Below are 22,579 nucleotides of genomic sequence, written 5' to 3'. Positions count from 1 at the left end.
AGCTCTGCGCAGGCTGGCAGATTTCCAGCCTGCAAGGGGCTGGAGGGGACAGGAGGAGGGCGGTCTGGTGGAGGGAGCCATGTGCATGTACATGAATGTGGCCCCAGGCAGCCTGGAGAGCAGCTCCCACAGGTAATCTGTGGGGGGAAGAGTGGTGGATTGAAGCCCCCATAGGGAGGGGAGGGGAAGGGAGTTAGGCGGGGTGGGGCTGCTGCCCATCCGGGTGGTGCATGGAGCTTGGAGCCTAGGGCTGGAATGCGTGCCTGCAGGGCCTGGGCAGGGAGCGGGACGGGGCAGAAGGGCTGGCTCTCCGCTGCTGCACAAACTCCTGGGTAGGGGACATGTGCCCCCCAGATTTGTGCATGGGGTGGGGCCTCTGTGGCCCAGCAGGCGGGACCCATCATGGCAGGGCAGAGTAGGGACGGGCAGGGAAGCTTCTTGCTGCTGCGAGCTCTGCGCTCAGTTCTGCTGCAGCAGCTGCCGGCTCCCATGGGTGGCAGCTGGGACACGGGTGCTGCTGCAGGGGGCTGCAGACCCAGGTCTCTGGCCCTGTGGCTCTGGCAGCTGGGGATGGCAGGGGGCTGTGGGTTGGGGGCAAGGGTCACCAACATGGCTGGGAGGCTGTGGGTGGGGAGTGAGGGCCCTGGACCTGCGTCCTGATGAGCGAAGGGGGCAGAAGGAGCTCTGATTTTCTATTATAAAAAGAAAACAAGATCAAATACCAAACGGTATAGGTATTTGGAATTTATTTTATTATAGTGATTGAAGCACTGGTAGGCTTCCAGATTGCTTTAAAATGTTAAATATATCAGTAAAACATTGTGTTCAGCTGATATACATATAAAATATATTGGCTTTTCATTTTAATTGCGAATTTTCTGGGTTTTATCAGAGAATGCGATTTTTAAACCGAGAAAACTAAGCTCCCTGTTGATAATTATTGAAGCTTTTTTGATTTAGGCTCTATTAAAGGTTACTTGAAACTGTTCAGTTGTTACTGTTCTAGGTAGTCTTAAATAGTCATATGCTGTGAAATAAAAAGTTGTTAATTGTGGGCTAAACTACTTATGTACTGAAGCATATTTGATGGTAGGATTTGTCAACATCACTAAGAATAATTAAATCTCATCTGAATACGAGTGAGAGGGGAAATGTCAAACTTTGTTTATAACAGTTTCTTAAATTTTCTCCCCAGGAAAAATACGAATGTGCTTGTAAACGAGAGAGCATTAAAATTGTGACACCTGACTGGGTACTAGACTCTATATCTGATAAAGCTAAAAAAGAAGAGATACCCTATCATCCTCGTCTGATTGTATACGAGGAGGAAGAAGAGGAGGAAGAGGAGGAGGAGGAGGAGGAAGAAGCAGAAAATGAAGAACGAGATTCCCCAAATGAAGCTAGTACAGATGAAAAATTATCAAGCCCAGCATCTTCTCGAGAAGCCTCGCCTTTGGGTGATCGAGCTTTTTCACCCAAATCTGTTAGTGCTGATAAAACAAAAGGGGAACTGATGTTTGATGATTCTTCAGATTCCTCTCCAGAAAAGCAAGAAAGGAATTTGAACTGGACACCAGCTGAAGTTCCACAGACATCTACAGCAAAGCGCAGATTGCCTCAGGGCAAGGACTCTGGGTTAATTAATTTATGTGCCAATGTTCCTCCAGTACCAGGCAATATTTTACCACCAGAAATCAGAGGTAATATAATGGCTTCAGTACAAGGGACCCAAAGCTCTGAACGACCAGAAATGATGGCTACGTGGAGTCCAGCCGCACGGACATTAAGAAATATTACTAATAGTGCTGATATTCAGCAGATTAACAGACCATCAAATGTAGCACATGTAAGTGTTGAATTTTTAACTTATAAAATATTGTGCATTTTATTAGGACCTAACTCTTCTAAGAATGTTCTCTCCTTTTGAAACCCACAAAATGTATAGTGCTCCCAAGTTCTGTATAGATTGCAGATAGATTTAAACGTATCCCAAGATAGACACTTATTTTTTCTGCTGAAAAACCGAAAACAGTGGATTGATGGAATATATGAATTAATGATGTTAAAACAGAATTTAACTCTGATCTTTGATACCTAGGTTCTTTTTATTTATTTCCCTTCAGCTTGTTCTTATTTATGTTTGGTTATATACTGTCTGTGCTGGCAGGAGCGCAAAAATTGATTCATAGACTTCAGACTATTTGGCCAGTAGAGTTACACCAAACTTCATAAACTTGAAGCCTTCTGCCCAGCTGTAATATATTTCCAATTTTGCATTTGTAGTATTTTGTACCATTAGGTATTTGTTAAATTGTGTGGTACACTCAAGGTACAATTGCAAAAGCCATAAGTTGCCGCTGGTTCTCTCATGTGCCACCCATTTACTTATATTAGCTATAACAAAGCTTGCACTGAATTTCTTTTGAAAGCGAGTAATGATGTATATGGGAGCACGTTTAGGTAACCATGGACTTTTATACATGTGTTCTGGTATGTGGTGCCAGGCACTTTAATTAGCAAGCTGCGCTAATTAAAAGCACCTGCGCAGCATGTGTATCAATAACCCCATGCTGAAAAAATTGCAGTGGGGTGCTTTGCACTAAAGCTTATCGAATGTGTTTTATTTCAAAGTACCCTGCTGCTGTTTTCTCAGCATGTGACGTGGAAGGCTTTGCTGTCAGAGCACATCAGTTTCTGTGCTCCAGCAGACTTGATTAATCGTGTCAGGTGCGATGTACTGGATTTTTAGCACGTTGGAGCAGGCTCCCGGCACGTCTGTAGGAGCTCCATGCTATTAGATTTCATCAAATTAGGGGTTATTTAGTTCAGCTCCTCATGCAAATGCAGGATGTGCTATTTGTAAACTATGCTAGATCTCAGTCCAACCTCTTAAAAACTTTCAGTGAAGGAGATTTCATGGGCAGCTAGTTTCATTCTATTGTTCTTATGGTTAGGAAGCTTTTTCTGTGGTTTAATTTTAAGTCTGCTTTGCTGCATGTTAAACCCTCTGTTTCATATTCAGCCCTTGTAGCAAAGAACAGTTTTCCCCCTCTTTCTGCAGGCTTTCAGATTTGACAGCTCCTGCCATGACCCCCCCCCCCAATCATCTTGGCCATGTCCAGATGACCGTGGCCATGCAGTATGTGATGCCGCAAACACATCAGCGGCACCAAATGCCACACATTTAGATATTCTCCAAGCTGCAAGGGCACGTTGCCCATGCATGTTCTGCTCCATTTTTTTTTGATCCCTGACAGGTTTTTTTTGACCCCTGGCTATCCAGGGGTCAAAAAACCCACAAAAAAAGGCAGAGCCAGGCCGCCCAGAGCCATGCCCTGGTTGCTGGCCAAGCTCCGCACGGCAGAGTTGCCACTGCTGCAGCTCCAGGAGGACCCCAGGTAAGGCTGCTGGGGCCATCTCAGTGGTGGCCCCAGCCTCCCCTATCCCCCCGGGGGTGACTTGCCACATGCAAAAGCACATATGACACAGGCCTTTCCTGGGGGGATGAGTAGCGGTGGCGCAAGGTGCACTGTTGCTGCTTGCCCCCAGGGAAGCAAATGTTCATGCTCATTTGGACATGGCCCTTTTCTCCAAACTTAAATGTACCTAGTTCCCCCCAGGCTTACCTCTTACGGTTTGCTTTCTAGTCCCTTTATCATCTTTGTTACTTGCCTCTGGATCATCTCCATTTTCTCTATATCCTCAAAACGCAGATTCCAAAACTAGAAATAGTACTCCAACAGAGGCCTAACCAGCACTAACTGGTACTATCACCTCTGGTGTCTTGCATGCAGTAATTCTACTAATGCAGCGCTAAGTTGCAGTTGCATTTCAGTATACATTCCAGAATTGCAAAATTGCGTTTCAGTGATGCGTGTGGAAAAATGAATAGCTAGAATGCCATGCTACCACATTTTTTTTTTTTTGTATTTATAGACAGGTACATTTTATTCAGATGATTATAACTAGTGCACTTCAGGCACTAGGAGCTTTCGGATTTGGGTTTTTGAGTGCCTATGTCACATTTTCAGAAAAGTGATTTAAGCTTCAAATCCCTTTTGTGAATGTAACTCTTAAGTGAAACATTAAGTACCATGGAGAATCGCAAAACGCATGCTCAGCTCCTGGCTGACATTCAAGGTGCGTTATTTCTCAAAGTACCTAAGTTTCTTCCAGTGGGAACATATACAACTACCCACTCCTGAGTTGTTCAGTGCCCTAGCTCATGTCCAGCTCCCATCAAGATCCAAACCAGGTGTTCTTTAACTGTGATGCCTGGTCCAGTAGCCATTCTCCAGACCCACCTATCAGGTCAGCCTTACACAAATGACTGCTGGACTTCTGCACTCGACTGAGTGCATGATTATGTTGAGTAGCTCTTCGGTAAGCGTCCTAACTGCAGAGGTCAGAGACCTAGTCTCAGATTCTCGCTGTGCCTGATTTGGATTGGGGATTTGAAGCCAGGTTTCCTGCATCCTGGAGCGAGTCCTTATTACATTAAGCCATTTTGGGTTCCTGATCTGAAGCTCTCATTCACTCTCTCCTGCTATAGCTGTTTCAGCTTGTATAAATAATATTCATAGAGCCTTAGAAGGCAGTTAACTTTATTGGGCTTTTATTGGGCTTTTACTTGGGTTACAAGAGGCCTGTTTTGAAGTTTCCAATCTCCCTAATATGGACCTGGGATTTGAAAACAGTTCTCCCATAGCTCCAGAAAGTGCCTAAACCCTCAAGAAGAGGTGGGTCTTTCCTCTCTTATGTGAGAGTTGCAGGGGCGACTTGGCCTGTATGTGCAACTCCAGGTAAGGATTTACCCCTGAGAATCCCAGGTCACATCCATCTCCTCTACGCTACCTACCGTCTACCTGAGGTGGCTCTCAGCTCAGCCAGCTAACATGAAGCCAGTTAATGTACGGGAAACTGAAAGCTGAGAATTTTGCTGGAGCAGCAGTTGTCTGGTGGGTGAGCTGTGATGATGAGCTTTGCTCCCAGGTTCCCTTGTAGAGTTTGCCCTGGGATGACTCTGGAAGATTTTACCCCTTAAAATTTTGCATGTTGTGTCCTGCAGAGTATGTGATGTTTTGGACTTGGGACGGAGACCAATAGTCAGATCTCAGCCTACAAAATTAATTCCAGTGCTATACTGTGTGCAGTGGATTTCTTTGTTTATGTACCTTTTATATTCAGGTAGTGTTCAGAGGCCACAATGGGGTTAGGTTACCTTTTTGCTGGGTATTGACCAGCATACACTAATAAGTTCCTGCCTGAAAAAAATGATGGGAAACAACTGGAAAGGGAAGACTAGAGTAATAAAGCTATTTTGTATAATTGTTTATAATAAATGCTACCACATCATGAGAGTCTAGGGCATCTAATAGGCTTTACTGCAGGTGAAGACAGGACCATGTTTAATAATCTTCCATATCATTTGAAAGCAAAACCAGGTGGACTGAAAAATGGAATGAACATGCTAACCTCTGTTAGGCTTATCTGTAAAGACGAATAAGACATGTACTAAGTGTGGAGAAATCACACTCTGTCTCTGCTGTAAGCAGGCAGCAGCTGCCCCCATCTGTTTCATTTATGACTGAGCTGTGACCTGGGCTGGAGACATTCCTGCGGGACGGGGAACTCGTTCTCCCGTCCTGTGTAACCTTAAACCCTCACCTGAGGTTGGTGACGTTTTTTCAAACTGACCAACTGGTATCGGCCATGGTTTGAAGATACTGGTTTGGGGTGGAAATTAGTGATTAGGTCACGATGGGTATATAAGGTCCTTCCTAGAAGGAGAAGGGGAGACAAGTTTTGGGGATTCAGCCAGGAAGCCATGCTGCCTGTAGAGCAGGCTCAGTCAGCCCCTGCATGGAATTGTGAGTAATTTACCTGAAATGTAGTTAGGAATTCAGAATCTAGTGTTTTAGTCGCTTGTCAAAAGGCTACCACACCGTTTGTTTGCTCTGGGATTTTCTTTTAGTACTTCTCTGACTTGTACCCCTCCCCAAGCCTACCCTCTTTACCCAATAAAGTTAGCAAACCTTGCGGTACATGCTTGAGAGGGATTGGGCAGGCCTTTTTGCTCCTTTGACTCAGCTGGCTAAGGGAGGCTACTTTCTAGGCTTCAGGCAAATAGAAGTACCCCAAGGTCTGCAGGGCCTATGTATCCCGGGCAGCATAGGGCCCAGACAGAGACCTGACTCCGGGTGGTGGCAGCAGTTACCCCAAGCTTGCAGGTGTGCTCCAGGAAGGGGGATGGCCAGAAGTTGGTGCCCCCAGAGAGGCATCTGAAGCTTGATTTTTGGCAGGGTGCAGTGAAATGGGTGTCTCTGCTCAGGAGTCCCCCTACTGGCCTGCCACACTAAGTATATGGGCCACTGAATACAGTAGTGGCTTCTCTTCTAGCAAGGCATAATTCCCATTGGTAGGTGGGAACTGTTATGATTCCTAGCCCTAGTAACCTGTCATCCACTAACGTGGATGGTTTGATAGATATCTGGCTCAGGTATTATGGTTCCAGCACTCGTTCCTGCCCAGGGAAGGGGGTCAGACTTGATGATCTGTTCAGGTCCCTTCTGACCCTTGAAACTATGGACAGCACCATTGCAGAAGAAATGTCATTCTGTGTTGTTCTTGAAGGCGGAAGTCACCAAGTCCTTGAAGATAACTATAAAATAAAAAGTAAAATAGAGCCTCCAGCATTTTGCAACTTCATAACAAAAAGGTTTTTTAGAGAAGTTAAAGAACTTCACAAGACTGTAGTGGAAAGGGATAATATAATATCTTAAAACGTAAAAGTTTAAGTGCAACTGATTTTATAGTATTGGTTCAATGTTTATGCAGTGAAGTGAGATAATAAACTGTGTCTACTCATTTCAGTTTAATTTTTAGGTGCCTCGTGAAGGTAGAGATTCATGAGCAAGTAGTTTGTAATACAAACTATTCTAACTTCCTATGGCTTTTTACAGGTTAGAAGTAGAATATTTTTGATTGTTGGAAAAGAGTTTATTGTTGTCTTTTAGCATACTTTCTAGTATTACTGGCAGTTTATCTAGTTCTCTCTTTTATCTGCTATTTTTTAAACAAATACATGTGACAATTTTTGGCTTCTGTTTAATGAAAAACAAGCTTTGTGAAAAAAAGCCTCAGAAATATTAGGTGAGTGTTGCCTTTGATATAGACATGCTACATTTTAACAGGTGTTTACATTTTTTAAACAGTTTCTAAGATCTGTCTCATACTAGTAACTTTGCTTCTTAGTTTTAGAAGACATCCCAGAATAGACACATCTGTGGCGTCACAAATACTGCTGTTACAGCGATACTAGGTTTCTCAATACAGAACAATGCATTGTGGGATATAGTCAAAAGGAAGAACAAAAAGCCCTCTTTGAGATATGCCAAAAGGATCGTAGGTTTGTAGCAGAGCTGGAAGAGACCTCATGAGGTCATTTAGTCCAAGCTTGCTGAAGGCAGAATTAGCTTTGACTAAACCCATCCCAGTCAAGTGTTGGTCTAATGCAATGGTCCAGTGCCATGTGGTCCAGCCTGTGGGGCTCCTCATGGGTTTGTAAGGGTGGCAACAGGGGAGTGGTAGCAGCATTAATTGCTCCCAAAGCCATAACAATAAATGCTAGTGCTGATCTCACCACCAGATTTCTGGATTGTGGGTCTGTGAGCCACATTGAACCTGCAGACCAACCCCGTGTATGGGATCTGGCCTGCGGACAAGCCCTATGCTGCTCATGTGGCCCATGCGGCTGGAGAGCTTGAGCACCACTGGTCTGAGCTGCTCTTGAAAATTTCCAGGGCTGGAGATTGCACAGCATAGCTTCCCAAGGCAGCCTTCTTCCAAAGCTTGACTACCTTCATTACCAAAAAGTTCCTTCTAATCTCCAACCATATTCCTCTGCTGCGGTTTGAGACTGTTGCTCCTAGTCTTGATGGGGAAGCTGCCTTACACTGAATTCCTCCATACAGCTTAGAAAATTGGGACATTCTTTACAGATTTGGGGAGACGATTCCATTTTCTTGTTTTCTTTAAAGTTTACCTGTATGGACCAATAGACTATAAAGCGTAAATGCCCATTTGTTTTAATTTTTCTTCTGAATAAATGTAACCTATGGAGTTGAGGCATCTAAGCGTGATTAACAAATGTCGTAAATATCGTATTTTTATTCAAGATACTGTCAAGAGTTTTGGATTGGATTCTTATTTTAGACTCATGCTAAAATGTTCTTTTCCATGTCATGCACTATATATGCTCTTTTATTTTAGATAGTTGTTTCTGCACTGATTTAAATCACAAAACAATATTAAAGGTTCTGTTGATCTTGAATTGTATGTAAAACAAGCTTGCTATATTGTTTTTTTTTTTTTAAAGTAATTTTCACATTTGTGCTTTGGTTTTTTGTATGTGGCTGATGACATAAAGGTTACAAGAGTAATCTTTGTTTTCTAGATCTTGCAATCCCTTTCAGCACCTACAAAAAGTTTAGAGCAACAAGTCAATCACAGCCAACAGGGACACCCAAATGCAGTGTTGTTTAGCCAAGTGAAATTAACTCCAGAGACACATTTATTACAGCAACCCCATCAAACCCAGCAACAACAGCACCACCCTCTTTTACACCTGCAGCCTCAACAACTCATGCAGCTGCAGCAGCAGCAGCAGCAGCAACCACAAATTTCCCAACAGCCTTTCCCACAGCAGCAGACACATCAGTTTTCACAACAGCAACAGCAAGTTCATCAGCAACACCAATTTGCACAGCAGCAGTTACAGTTTCCACAGCAACAGCTACATCCACAGCAGCTGCACCGGCCTCAGCAACAGCTGCAGTTTCAGCAGCAGCATGCTTTGCAACAGCAGCTGCATCAATTACAACAGCAGCAACTGCAACAGCAGCAGCTGCAACAACTACAGCAACAGAACCTGCAACAACATCAACAGCTGCAGCATCATCAGCAGCAGATCCAGCAACAGCAGTTGCAGCAGCAGCACCTGCAGAGATTACACCAACAGCATCAGCAGCAGCAAATGCAAAATCAAGCATCACAGCACTTGACTCAAGCATCACAGACACTACAGCATCAAGTTCCAGCCCAGCAGCCCCAACATCACCAGCAACAGCAGCCGCAATTGCAGCAGCAGCAGCTCTTTGGACATGACCCAGCAGTAGAGAGTTAGTGATGATTTTATGATCCTTAATATGATGCCTGGTGATATGAAAGATGTTAGGTTAAATAGGTTATGTTTTTAATTAAGAACTTAAAGGAAGTACTTGTATGTTTACAGCATGCCACTGCATTGCCTAGGAACCATGATTTGGACTGCGTTCTAGTAAGTATTGCATACATGGAGCGGTAAAACAAAAGACTGTTCCAAACTCTGAATGTGGCAGAAGCAGTGAAACACCTTTTAATATCTAGCATCTAAATGCATGAATTGTGCAATGACTGTGGTGTTAATCCATGTCTACTGTCCATTTTTTGTTTGGGATGGAAGTTTTCAAAGAGAACCTAGTTAGGGAAGAGTCCTGGAAAGGCTGGGGAAACTAGATAGCTCAAAAGATCGGTGTTGGGATATCAACTTTTCACCTCCTACAGTGCCATTTCAAATTCTGCCTGTGCTGGTAACAAGAAGAAGGTTTTTTTGTTTTTGGCTGTCTATTGGTGGTCTTTGTGAAATAGCTTATGATTCTCTGCCCTGTTAATCGCATCATATTACAAAAAGTATGTAAGGGCTGAACTATACATTTCTTTAGATGAACAGGATTTCAGTGGCTATCACTGGATATTTTCATGGATATCACTTCTTAAAATCTTTTGAGGGCTGAGTTATCCACAACATTTTATATGTATGTTGATTGTATTATTCTGTTGTAGTTTACAATTGATTTATATATAATCAATCCAAAATGTATTTATTCCATAGTTTGGTAGTGGGAAATAAATAATACAACAAATATGGTCTGAGATGGATATCTCCAAACTCTTGGTTTATAATTCTGTTCTTTCATGTGCCAAATTATTCTAGTTCCAGAAGATTATTTTCTCCTGGGCTGCGTGTTTGCAATTGCTGACTATCCAGAACAGATGTCTGATAAACAACTGCTAGCGACTTGGAAACGGGTAAGATTTTGCTTTGTTCAAAAGAACAAAATTGATACAGCATGGTGGTTTGATCAGTAAAATTATAAAGAATAAACATTGCAAGCACTATTTTTTTTTAAACCCTGATAATTTTCTCATTACCCATTCTGTGTGTGACCCGTGTGCATATATTATATGTCCCTTGTTATATGACCTAAAACAGTGGTGCACAACCTCTGGCCTGAGAGCCAAATCTGGCCTGCAGCATTTGTCATCTGCCCCATGCAGCTTCCCGTGGGTCTGGAAGTTTGGTGGTGGGAGAATGGTAGCAGTGTTAGTTGCTCCTAAAGCTGAGGCACTTAATGCTGTTTCTCTCTCCTTCAAAAATAAATAGCAGTCTTAAATCATTCCATGACAAGGTCTTCTCAAGTAACGTTTGTAATAATTATGATTAATTTGCACATAAGAATGCTCTGTTGTTTTTAATTATAGCTCCAACTCTTGAGATGCAAAAAGACTCCACTAAGAAGAGCGGTTGGCCCCCGTTGAAACTGTTGATTTGTTAGGTTAAGTTAAAATTTAAGAGTAAATTGTAGACATTAAAAGTTTAGCTTTTTTGGTTTACCAGATAATCCAAGCACATGGCGGCACTGTGGATCCTACACTAACAAACAGATGTACGCATCTTCTCTGTGAAAGCCAAGTCAGTAATATGTACGCTCAGGTAAGCAAAGCCATAATATGACTTGACATACTTTTGCTTTGGAGATTTGTTAAGAAATGCCAGTGCTTGCAGCTTTATTGAGCATAAAACAGTATGGGTCAAATCTTTCCAGCTTCACTAAGCCAGAAGTTCTGTTGTAGTTTATGGAATTTTATCTTGGTAACAAGTAAAGGCTGTATCACAATATTAATAACTCAGTAGTCCAGTGGGGAAAGAAGATAGCTGAAAATACGAATCAGTCAAAATTATTAGATTTATGGTGTAATCAAAACCATCTTGTTGTGTGGAGCAGCAACGCAAAGAAGAATTATGCAACCCTGCATTTAAAAAGATTAGAAAGTGATATTTAGACTGCCCTAACACTTAAAATTACAGTGCAGGTTGTTGCTCTTCCAGGAGAAACTTGAGTATCTGCACAAGACTGTAGTTATATTACATCTTTGTACCTATAAATGCAATCTAGGGTTTCCTGAGCCAAGGCTGAAGTGTGTACCTAACTTGTATTGATATACGTACCTTTACATTTACATTCTGTTTAAAATAAAGGGCATTTTTACACATGCTCTGGGAGTGGGGGGCACTTTAATTAAAACGGCTCCAAGAACTGCTCTAATTAAAGCACCCGGAGCATCTCATGCATCAGTGTCCCTGCGCTTAAAAATGGTGGTGGGGGTGCTTATCTAAAGCTTGTTGAATAAGCTTTATTTAGTGCGCCCACTGCCGTTTTGAAGAATGGAGCAGCAACAGTGCAGGGTGGTGAGCTTCCCCCACCCTCCTCCTTCCTGCGGCCGGCTGAAAATCCCAGTTATTAGAGTGTGTCGATGACTAAAATGCCAGTTAACACAGCTTTTACTCTGTGCGCGCGCGTGCGCGTGTGTGTGTTACTCAAAAAAAAACAAAAAACCCCAAACCATAAATAGGGACAAAAATATTTTTGATATAAAATTAAAATACGTTATAGTAGATGTTTAATTTTTAGTTTATGGTTTGTTTTTATCTATAATTTGTTAAAATGATATCTCCTGAAAGATTTTGGGTGGCCATTGACAGTTCACTAATACTCATTAAGTGGCCCACCAGCTGAAACAATTACCCATCCCTGCTCTACGAGCATAATTGCTTCAGGAAAAAACCTACTGAGTAAACTGGTACTGGTAAACAACTTACTGGAAGGAGCCCTACTACTGTTTTATTCATCTGGTTGGAGGGGTGTTCTGTTTATGTAGATTCAGAGATGGGTTTTGAAGTAGGTTTAGCACCCCTCCAAGATCAGGAAGTAAACAAATGTAATGTGCCTTTAAAATCAGTTTTACCTACTTCAGAATTGCAAATGGTAAGATGTTTTATCACTAGTTGTATGCCATTTTGAGACATAATTAAGGGTTTTTGTGAGGAATCAGCTGTTTACTACTTAAACATATTTGGATTTCTTCTAAATGTCATCTCAACATTGATTTTCCTGAATTCATAATGTTCAGGTATGGGATAATTATGGCTCTGTGTTGTTTGTTGACAATGTCAGTAACTTAAAAATTCCCATTTCAACATGGACTAAGACTCTCTAAGACTAGATAGAACCTTTGCAAAAAATCAAGTTAGTATTGTGCCTACGTGGTTAAAGGGATCTGTGTGTTTTCAGTTAAAGTTGTTTGGGACACAGAAAAGAATGGCCTGGGTGGTATTTTTTTTTAAGGGGAAATTTTTTTACTATGGTAAGTTTGGGGGGATATGCTATATTTTTTTATATATAAAATTGTTTTTGTTTGTTTTTCAATGCAGATTGGAGCATAACCTTACTCATGGAGTCTTAACAAGCATTTTCATAAAACTTTTTTATATCTTTTGTCATCTAAAACAAACTGTACTTCCAGCATAGTGTTCTATGGTATATCTGAAGGGTATGGTGTATGAAGGAGGGCTAGATATAAAGATTCTCTTGAGAGAAAGTATGAACAAGCAAAGTCTGTCTTTTTTTAATGGGTTAAGTGGGTGTCCGAATAGACTGTTTTCAGAGTGAGTTCAAGAAGGTATGGAAGAATTTCTAATTGTTGTTTATGCATTTGTTGGTAGGCTTTGAGAGAAAGGAAGAGATGCATAACAGCACACTGGTTGAACTCAATCTTAAAGAAGAAGAAAATGATACCACCACATCGTGCCCTCCATTTTCCAGTGGCATTCCCCCCAGGAGGAAAACCATGTTCTCAGCATGTAAGATGCAGCTAATTTGGGCAATGAAACCTCAGAAGTTTTTAATACGAACAATTTAGGGCAGACTTTATGTGCTTAATTAGTATTTACCCAACAAGTCCTGTTTTTGACAGCTTGTGATATTTTGCTTGCCTATGAAATGTAGGCATGTAAACATACAGTTATATACTACACGTATACAATAGGCTACCACTGGCGGGGCGGTTATGTAGTATACCCACCTGTACAGTAACATAAGTCTGGCTTTGGACTTCTTTGTTTTAGCCCCAAAAGCTGAGTGGCTAAGGTAATAGGATTCTACCCCTAGTATTCTACCCCTAGTATTTGCAGCTGCCATAATTGAGAACTGGGTCCAGTTTTTCTAATTGATACCATACATGAAAAAATAGCAATTTTAATAGTTATACAAGAGCAGCAATGCGTTTTTGTTACAGGCAAAACATACGTTGCAGTTACAGCTCAGGAATGTTCTCTAGGAATTTTATCTGCCTTAGTTTAACAGCTGTCTTTGCTACCTGAGATAATCATTTTTTCTCCAATAAAGGCGTTTCAGTTTAATATAGATTATAATAAGATAATGAATAAAGCTTGCACATGTTTGGGCAATTTCTCATTCAGCACTTACCACATTTTTGTGACTGGTTTTTCTCATGAAGGGCAAAGATCAAAAATTATTTCCCAGAAAAATATATGTAGCTCCAAAGATGGTGTTGAATTGATAGATCAGGAGATTTAAGGTAAAACAAAGGCAGGAGTCTGATAGTTTTAGTGCTAGCTTTGACTTCGAGTCTTTTCACGGCTTGGGCAAGTCACTCTTCCATGCAGTCTTAGTTTGCCTACCTGCAAATTGGGGAGGATGCTGTGAATTCATTGAGATTTGTAAGCAAATGCACAAAGTTAGAGGATAGTACTTTATTTGAAACCTACAAATACTGCCTACTACTTTCATTTATAATATTTATAACTTATTCTTTTCTGCCATAGATAATCTCAGTAACAGGATTTGTGGATAGTGACAGAGATGACCTCAAACTAATGGCATACCTAGCAGGAGCCAAGTATACAGGCTATCTGTGTCGCAGCAACACAGTTCTCATCTGTAAAGAGTAAGTAGTTTATCTTGCCAACATGCACATCAATAGTTTATTGGCAGTTAAGCTACAAAAATATCCTTTATTACTGTACAAAGTGTTGTTTATCTGTTTCATGATAAAAATACTTTTTTTTTTAGTTATTTCCCTAGTGGGAAGTACTTCCCTAAAGATGCTATGGATGCCCAGTGTTTTTTAATTATATTACAATATACTACACCCTACTAGTTTTTAAGAAAAAGGGAAAAAAAAGCCTAATCTTCTGAATGTTTAGAAAGTTACATTTTTTTTTTTATTTTGTTTGTTTGTTTGTTTGTTTTTTTGTTTTGTTTTTTTGGTTTTTTTTTTAGACCATTCAAACTAGTGAAAACTGAAATGGCTCAAAAGTTAAAAGTTGTACAGTACTGTGTTAATATTGACTGGGTAAATGTGTTTTACTAGAGCCAATTTAGATACACTGCTAAGGGCACCACCAGTTGTTTGTTCTTCACATGTATAACAAAAATACCTTTTACTGAAAACATTTATTTAGTTATAGCTACAGTTAAATGAATTCAGCAGGGCAGGTCAAGAAGGGAACTTTGGGGATTTAGAGCATATTGGTAGAAGCTTATTAATGTGCATGTTTCCTCTTTCCCCCCACACAATAAGGCCTAGTGGGTTAAAGTATGAGAAAGCCAAAGAGTGGAGGATACCATGTGTAAATGCACAGTGGTTGTGTGACATACTTCTAGGAAACTTTGAAGCTTTGCGGCAGATTCAGCACAGCCGATATATAGTATTCAACCTTCAAGATCCACTGTCTCCCAGTCAGCATCTAGTTCTGAATCTCCTGGGTAAGTAAGATTTTAGATTCACAAAATTCCATGTAGCCTAGAAATTACCTCACTGGATAAAATGATGGTTGTACTTGTCTTTGCTGGACTGGGACACACCTCTCCTGTAGCAGATTACTCATACAGTCCTTTTGTGTTGTGTCTTCACCTCTTATAGATGCATGGAGAGTGCCATTAAAGGTATCATCAGAACTTCTAATGGTATGTTGACTTTATGAAAGTTAACTTTATATAAAGTTATTGTTGAGATTTTATTCTGTATGAGCGTGTAAGCACGTCCACAAGAACCGGATGACCATAAATTTGTAAAGGCTATGAAACAATAAAAAGCTTCCTTTTTCTCTGATGTCTTGTTACCATGCATCAGAGTTAGGAGCAAAAGGAAAATATCCTTTGCAAAATCCAACCAACGATTATTTATTAGACAAGCTCCAAAAGCAACTGGGGATTTTGATTAGTCCCTTCAAACTTCTTCAAAGGCTTTGGTTTTCAGAGGGTTAGTAGATCAGACCACTTTTGCCCAACTTGAAGAACTTTTAATCAGTGGTCATTTTTGAATATCTGTTTTAAAGCATACAATTCTTACTAGGAAAAATTAAAGCAATATGTTTCTTACCAGTTTCAAATATTATCATGAGTACAAAAGAGTGAAAGCTTACAGATGAGGAAGCAGATGAGAGGAGGCGGCAAGCTGCAAGGAGGGGCCAAGCTGCTGGGGGCAGAGTAGAAAGGGGCTCTGCCCCAGTAGAGTGAATGATGTGCCATTCAGATTTCATTTCATTATAGCATTATATTTTTTTAAGTTTTTAAATGATTAAAACGATCGTGTAAATGGGTTACTGTCAAACCAGGTGACGGACGGCCAGGTCCGGGGCCACTCAAGGATCGAGGTGCTGACCAGGGCTGGGAGGAAGGAACAGATTTTAGGGGGAAGCCAGGTCTGGAAGTCAGGAGATGAATAAAAGAACAGGATCTAGGAACAAGCTGAGTCAGGAAGCTGGGGGATCAGGCAGAGAGCAGAGTCAGAGAGCAGGCCCTAGGGTACATCTGTAGAAGGTGGTCTGGGATGAGGTTGAACCCTGTTCCAGGTCAGTTTATATGGGCACCTGAAATCGTAAGTGGAGGCTCAGTTGATCCTGACTGGTGACAGGGAATGAGTGGAGGGCTTGGCTTTGATGGAGGCTTCAGGTCAGCCATGACCAGCCTGGGTGGTCAACTGTAGGATGGCAGGGTGGGTTGAGCAACTGTGCTAGTCAGGGCAAAGCCCCGGGTTTGAGGTTGCAGCCTGATGGTTACTTTAGCCTGCTGGCTTTTGCAAGAGAATTCACTCCCTGAGGAGCTCCTCAGCCCATTCTCCAAGGCAAAATTCAGTCTTAAGCAAAGTAAAATCCTTCTGTCCTTTCCCAGACATTAGGAGGTGAGCCTCCTTGCAGCTTGGCCCCTCCTCCACACCACTTCCTCTTCTGGGAGCTTTTAAATGTCCCAGTGGGACATTTACTGCTTACCCTAATGCCCCACAGCTGGGATCTCTAGGAGGACTGATCCTTTCTCCTTATAGGGATAGGCTGCCCTGGTACACGTAGTCAGACTGTGGCAGAAACTGACACAAGCAAGGCTCTTTTGATATTGCGATACATAACGTAAGCTATGTAAAAGTTCATCTGTAAAAGTGGAACATGCAACGTCAACCTTAAGTTCCGTGTTTTTGTCAATGCACCGAGTTTCGTTTTAGTTTATTATATTGCAAGCTTTCAGATTCTGATTTCCTTGGTAATGTGAGGTACATTTCTAATAATTGTTTTCACAGTGTCTCACTTGACCAATATAAATCCTTGTTTGCATCAATGAGCATCAGACTTGGTTGGCTTTAGATAACATCTCATGTTTTGGGGAAAATTTTTGCCTTGCTTCTTCTGTTCTGGATCATTTGTTATCTGAACCTTGCTATCATGTTCGTCACCAAGTGGGAACTGTATAACTGTCATAATTAACTTGTACTTTTTTTAAGCTGTCAAAATATTTTTAAAAAACTTTTTTTAAAACACTTAGCAGCAGTAGCCAGGACTAAAGTGTTCCTAGTCTTGGCCATAAGCCCGAAGCTATCTTCCAGTCTGGAATAGAATTGCAGACATATAGGAATTGGGTCTTTGTGCTCTGACTTCTTAATCATCTTTTTGGTAATCATTTTACCATTATTTGAATCTAAGCCTCCTTCCTTTGGTAGTCATTTAACTTATTTTTGTACAATTAAATAGTTAAGAATACTTGTGTGTGCATTAGTTGCTACTTAACAAAACTATAGGGGGAATGTTTGGCAAGACAGACAGTCAAGACAGCATGCCCATATGAATGAAAGATAGCTGTTGTTTTTTTAAGGGGACTTTATACACTGAGGCCTTGGCTGTGCTGGGATACTCAACCTTAGGTGACCTCACTAATTCTGTGAAGTCACTGAACGTAACATTAAATCCCTGTTCGGTTGCTCTTGCTCAGGAGTGAAGTGGGCTTGAGAATCTGTATGGAGGTTTACTTCATGCATTTTCACTTCGCTGTGGTCATTGGCTTCACATCTTCCGTTCATTTGCATTAACTTTTTGAGTCTCCCGGTGTATTCCATGGGCCTGACAAACATTTTATGGACTATTTGAAATAGGTTTGGTCAAAGAATATACAAGATACTAACAATGTAAAACTTTCCTATAAATATGCCAGATAATACATATATTACAAATCTGGATCATGTGCAGTTCTTGTTTTCCTCATGAAGCAGCTCATGAAGATGTAAAGACTTCAGTTGAAACTGTTCTGTGCTTTATGTTTTGCTGTTGAGAAGCACACATTTTATCAGAAATGGAAGTGGTCAGTAACCTAGAGGGCCATTAACAACTTGATTTTTTTTAAATAGACTTCTTTGAAAAATAGCCCGTTTTCTAACAGAGTAAACTATGAATAGTAGTAGGGCTGTGCTAGTCTTCGGTCCCTGATTTGGTGGCCGAATCTCCAAATCCAAATAGAATCAAAGGATCCTTTAACCTCTCTGAATCGAATTGGAACCCTCCAAATCGATTCGGAGAGATTCGGCTATATAGACAGCTTTAAATATTTTTTCTACATACCTCAAGGCACCAGGTGGTTTGTGAATGCTGCGATGCTAGGGCGCATGGAGTGTCCCACAGAAGCTTGGGGGGTGGTCCCCAGTGCACTCAGCAGCAGACCCAGAAGTGGACTGGAAGCACTTCTGATCCACTTCTGGGTCTGCTGGAGAGCATGTGGGGGCCCTCCCCTGACATCCCCAGCTCGGGATGCCTCCTGGGTCTGGGGTGGCACCTGGGGTCCCCCCGTGGCCGATCATCGAGCCAGGGGCGTGCAGGGGGGCCTCCCATCATGCTCCCCAGTGGACCCACTGTATGAACAACAAAGTATTCCAGTCCATTTCCGGGTTTGGTGCCCAGCACACAGGAGCCCCCAATGCTCCTGTGGGACACGCGATCTGCCCCAGCATTGTAGCGTTCACAAGCCGCTTTAGTACCTCAAGGTACGTAGAAAAAACATTTAAAGCTGTGTCTATGGCTGAATCACCGATTCTCCAAATCGGCATCGAATCTTCAGAGGTGAATTCGGCCGAATTGAATTAGGGACAGTGATCCAAATCAACAAATCGAATCACTGTCCCTGATTTGGGCCGAATCCAAACCCGAATCAAATAGGGCCCACTTCGCACGCCCCCTAATGAATAGCATGTCTGTGTTCAAAGTTTTTATTCAGACTTTGATTAGTAATCTCTTCAGGTGTTTTCTGCTCTGCTGTTGGCATTGTGAATGCTTCTTTAATTTGCTTTTCTCTCCTAATAGACAAAACACAAATGGTGTCAATGACATTGTCAGTGAACTTCAACAGAAAACCTTTTTGTTTCTTCTTTTCCTTTTTTGAATGAGTTTTTGTAATGGTGATTCACTTAAAGAACACTTTCCCCCAAGTTGGTGCTCTTTTAAAGAAGGACAAAACATTTTTGGGTTTGCCTTTAACAATATTTGCTGGCAAGTCAATTGTTTAAGGAACTTTTGTGTAAAAGTAGTGAGCGCATGTCATATTTTTCATCAACAAGTATAATTATTTGTTTTCATGTAGCTTCAAATATGTGGTAAGAAGTAGGCAGAGGTAGGGTTGTGAAAGAGGGGACTTAGGATTCCCTGTCAAAAAGCTTATGCTAAATTCAGACATGCATTGTGCTCTTATTACAGGGTGTGAGGTTACCCCTGAAACCAAAGCAAAATGAAACAAGTCTTCAGCCTTCTTCTAAAAGAGCAAGGTAAGAATAACTGGATACCAGTGACAAGAATCATTTATTTCCTTTTGCACAGACATCGGTTTCCTTCTTTACCAGAAATTTAGCAGGCTGCCCACAGAACTGTCAACTGTCCAGTTACTTTCTTATCCACATTTGCACATGTTGTTAGTCAAGCATTGAGGAGTTCAGAGGGAAAAGACAATACCTAATGGATGAAAGAAAGGAGAACATGGGGAGGGGAGCTATATAAAAGAAAGGTAAAGTGAGGTAGGGAGAGCTTAAGCTGAGAACAGGGACCTTTAAAATTAGGTAGAGGTAAGAAAGTTAGAGGACTGGCGACATTGTAGCATGTAAGAGGCCCAGTTGTGGACCAGAATCCCATTGTGCTGTGCTTGTACAAATAGAACAAAAAGATGTTTCTGCCCCAAAGGGCTTACAATTCAAGCTAAGGGTACAGTCAGACAATGAAGTACAGCAGGTTTAAAAAAGGGACAAGGACTTGCAATACATCAGTCCCCCTGTAGTATTGCCTGCCTACTGTTTCATACCTAAGATAAATGAAAGTGCAGTAGGTTTTCTTTGGTAAAACTGAGCTAAATTGCCCCAGTTTATCTTGTATTTATTGCTGGTTTATACTCGGGCCCATAAGCAGTTACCTGCATATGTTCCTCTGCAGTCAGTCCCTACCTGTGCTTTAACTTACTGTGCATTGTTTGTATATCTATACTCTGAGAGAGAGATTGGCAACCTTCAACCTATGGGCCAGGTCCAACCCACAGAGTCATTTGATCCAGCCCATGATGTCGGGCTTCAGTGGCATTCGGCTGTGAGGGTACTTTGGTGGTGGTTGCAGCCATGGGGGAAAGCAGTGGTGGTGGGACTTTCCCTGTGCCACCATGGAGGAAAAACGACAGTGGCGCCTGCCTGTCTCTGACCCAAATTGGTTCATTTCGGCCCGCAGCCTAAAAAAGCTGCCAGCTATGACCCTAAGACCAGAGAGAGTAGATGGATTCAGACAGCCAAGAGGCTGTGTCATCACTACAGGTATGTCAGCAGCCTAGCTGTTAAGATTTTTGAAGGTGTCATGACAAAAAAGCATTAGAAGGACTGATATGAAGGAGAGAAATTTTTTATAATTCAAATTGGAAAAAGAGCCAAATTGGAAAGAGGGGATTTTAAACATACGATAATGGAGAGCAAGAAAGAAAGGAGGAGAAGAGAATGGACAAAAACAATCAAGATAGAAATAGTATACTCATTTTAAAATGGAGTAGGAGCTAAACATTATAACAATAAAGATATTTTTCTTTATTTAAAACATAGAAACAAAGCCTAAACTTTTCTTGAAATTGAAATTACACCATTTCATGAGAGGTTGTGTTTCACTTAGCTTACAACCATTTTTTGAGATAGTTGAGTAGGTTCTTTCAAATGTTTTATTTTCATGTTTCACTGCTAACATAAAGGCTTGTAGTACTGTAGTCCTGTTGGATATTTGGTTTGAAGCGGGTGAGATTTTTTTTTTCTGTCCAGGGAATCATTCTGCCATTCATAGTGCGAAGTCTTTTAGCCTTTTATAAGGGTGAAGTGTGTGACATGTAAGTATAAGGAGGCAAAGCACTTTGAAAATTTCTGTTATCTTTTTGGAAAATTGCTGCATTTTAAGAAGCCATTCTGGAGGCAAAGTCACCTTCAGTGGGTAGGAGTTGGGACTTTTTTTGTTTCCAGGATGGAGATCATTTGCCAAAGAGAGAAATTCTGCAAACTATTAACTCATTGGACTACTCACAGGAGTAAAAACTTGCAGGATGGTGTTTAATTGATTTAAAATAAACACTTTGGGACAATGTTCACAGTGTTTGTGTGAAGTATATGATGTACATTGATATTTATGTATTTTTGTAGAATTGAAGACTTACCACCTCCTACTAAAAAGCTCACACCAGAATTGACGCCAGTGGTGCTCTTCACAGGATTTGAGCCTATGCAAGTTCAGCAGTATATCAAGGTGACTTTCATGTTTGTCTGCTATGCAGATTACATTGGAACGCCTTATGGCTTCAGATAATTTTCCCTGATTTAAACAAAAATTAGGGTGTAAGACTTTACCTCCATGTGTGAATGCCTGCTAGATAAAAAGAGAAAACATGGGGAAAATAGAAAAGAACATTGTTCTGTGATGTATTTTGCTAATTCCATGTAGCTTTATCCTGCTACTTCATGCTCACGTGTCGTCTCCTGGCCTCCCCGCCCCCGATAGTCATGAGGTTAAAGGCCTGGACTTCCATGGTAGCACTCTCTGAAATGCTTCTAGTTCTATGTGCAGGGCTAGAGATACAGGCAGAGCTCTAGAGTCCAAATGTGTGGATGAGATGGGGCAGGGAGGAGAAGTTTAGGTTTATCAAGAACTGGGGAGCCTTTTGGGACAGAAGGAGCTTGTGCAGAAAAGATGGGTTCCACTTGAACCAGAATGGAACAAGACTGCTGGCACTGAAGATTAAAAATGCAGTAGAGACGTTTTTAAACTAGGGGAAAGCCAACAGGTAGAAGACAACATGGGTTGGGTTCATGGAACCCCAGAAGGGGACATTATTCAGGTTCTAAACGGTCTTGAAGAGGATAGTAGGGGAGTAAGAAGTATAATAATAGTGAGGATAAATCAAAACATCTGGAGTCCCAGTCAAAAAGCATGAAGAATAACAGGCAGCTGAACAAGGACAACATTTATAAATGCTTCTACACAGCTGCCAGAAGCCTAAAAATAAGGTGGGTGAACTAGAACACCTGGTAGTAAATAGTGACTTTGACATCATAGGAATCTCAGAGACCCTGGTAGAAGGATAATAGTCAGTGGGGAAAGGAAACTACCATAGAAGCCCTGTGGGTAGAATTCCATACTTGAATAAAAAGAAATATGGTACTAGGGTTGTGTTAATGACCATCTGATCAGGAAGGAGAAGGTGATTATGAAATGCTTAGAAAGATTAAAGCCTGCTAAAATGGGACAAGCAATAATAATGGGAGATTTCAACAACCCTGACAGAGATTGGGTAAGTGCTTCATCGGGTAAGACGTGGCAGTAAAATTTCTGGATGTAGTACATGGCTATTTTCTAAAACACCTTGTTTTGTACCCTACAAGAGGGGAAACAGTTCTAGAGCTAATCCTGAGTAACACACAGGACCTGGTGAGTTACTATGTAATAGTAATCAGGGCATAATCCTATTCAACACTAGTGGTGGGGAGTAAGTCAAAAAAATCCACCATGCTGATATACAACTTTAGGAAGTAACACAAAAATTACACAAAAATTAAGAAGTTAATTAGAAAGAAGTTAAAAGGA

The 22,579-nt window shown here is 41.3% G+C and overlaps 1 protein-coding gene across 1 annotated transcript in view; it reads left to right on the top strand.

Annotated features, from left to right (window-relative positions):
* Window positions 1-22,579, top strand: part of PAXIP1 (PAX interacting protein 1) — a 77,306-nt gene that overhangs the window by 42,273 nt on the left and 12,454 nt on the right. The window contains exons 8-17 of the mRNA XM_019507941.1: window positions 1,196-1,846; window positions 8,456-9,179; window positions 10,034-10,128; window positions 10,718-10,813; window positions 12,884-13,021; window positions 14,006-14,127; window positions 14,764-14,948; window positions 15,106-15,149; window positions 19,190-19,257; window positions 21,142-21,244. Coding sequence (XP_019363486.1) covers window positions 1,196-1,846; window positions 8,456-9,179; window positions 10,034-10,128; window positions 10,718-10,813; window positions 12,884-13,021; window positions 14,006-14,127; window positions 14,764-14,948; window positions 15,106-15,149; window positions 19,190-19,257; window positions 21,142-21,244 — 2,226 coding nt within the window. The remainder of the gene's footprint in view (window positions 1-1,195; window positions 1,847-8,455; window positions 9,180-10,033; window positions 10,129-10,717; window positions 10,814-12,883; window positions 13,022-14,005; window positions 14,128-14,763; window positions 14,949-15,105; window positions 15,150-19,189; window positions 19,258-21,141; window positions 21,245-22,579) is intronic.

The sequence above is a fragment of the Gavialis gangeticus genome, unplaced genomic scaffold (assembly GCF_001723915.1).
Source record: "Gavialis gangeticus isolate Ggan-Ray unplaced genomic scaffold, GavGan_comp1, whole genome shotgun sequence".
In the NCBI taxonomy this organism is placed as follows: Eukaryota; Metazoa; Chordata; order Crocodylia; family Gavialidae; genus Gavialis; species Gavialis gangeticus.
The sequence above is the reverse complement of the archived record's forward strand: the minus strand, read 5'-3'. Positions and strand labels throughout refer to the sequence as shown.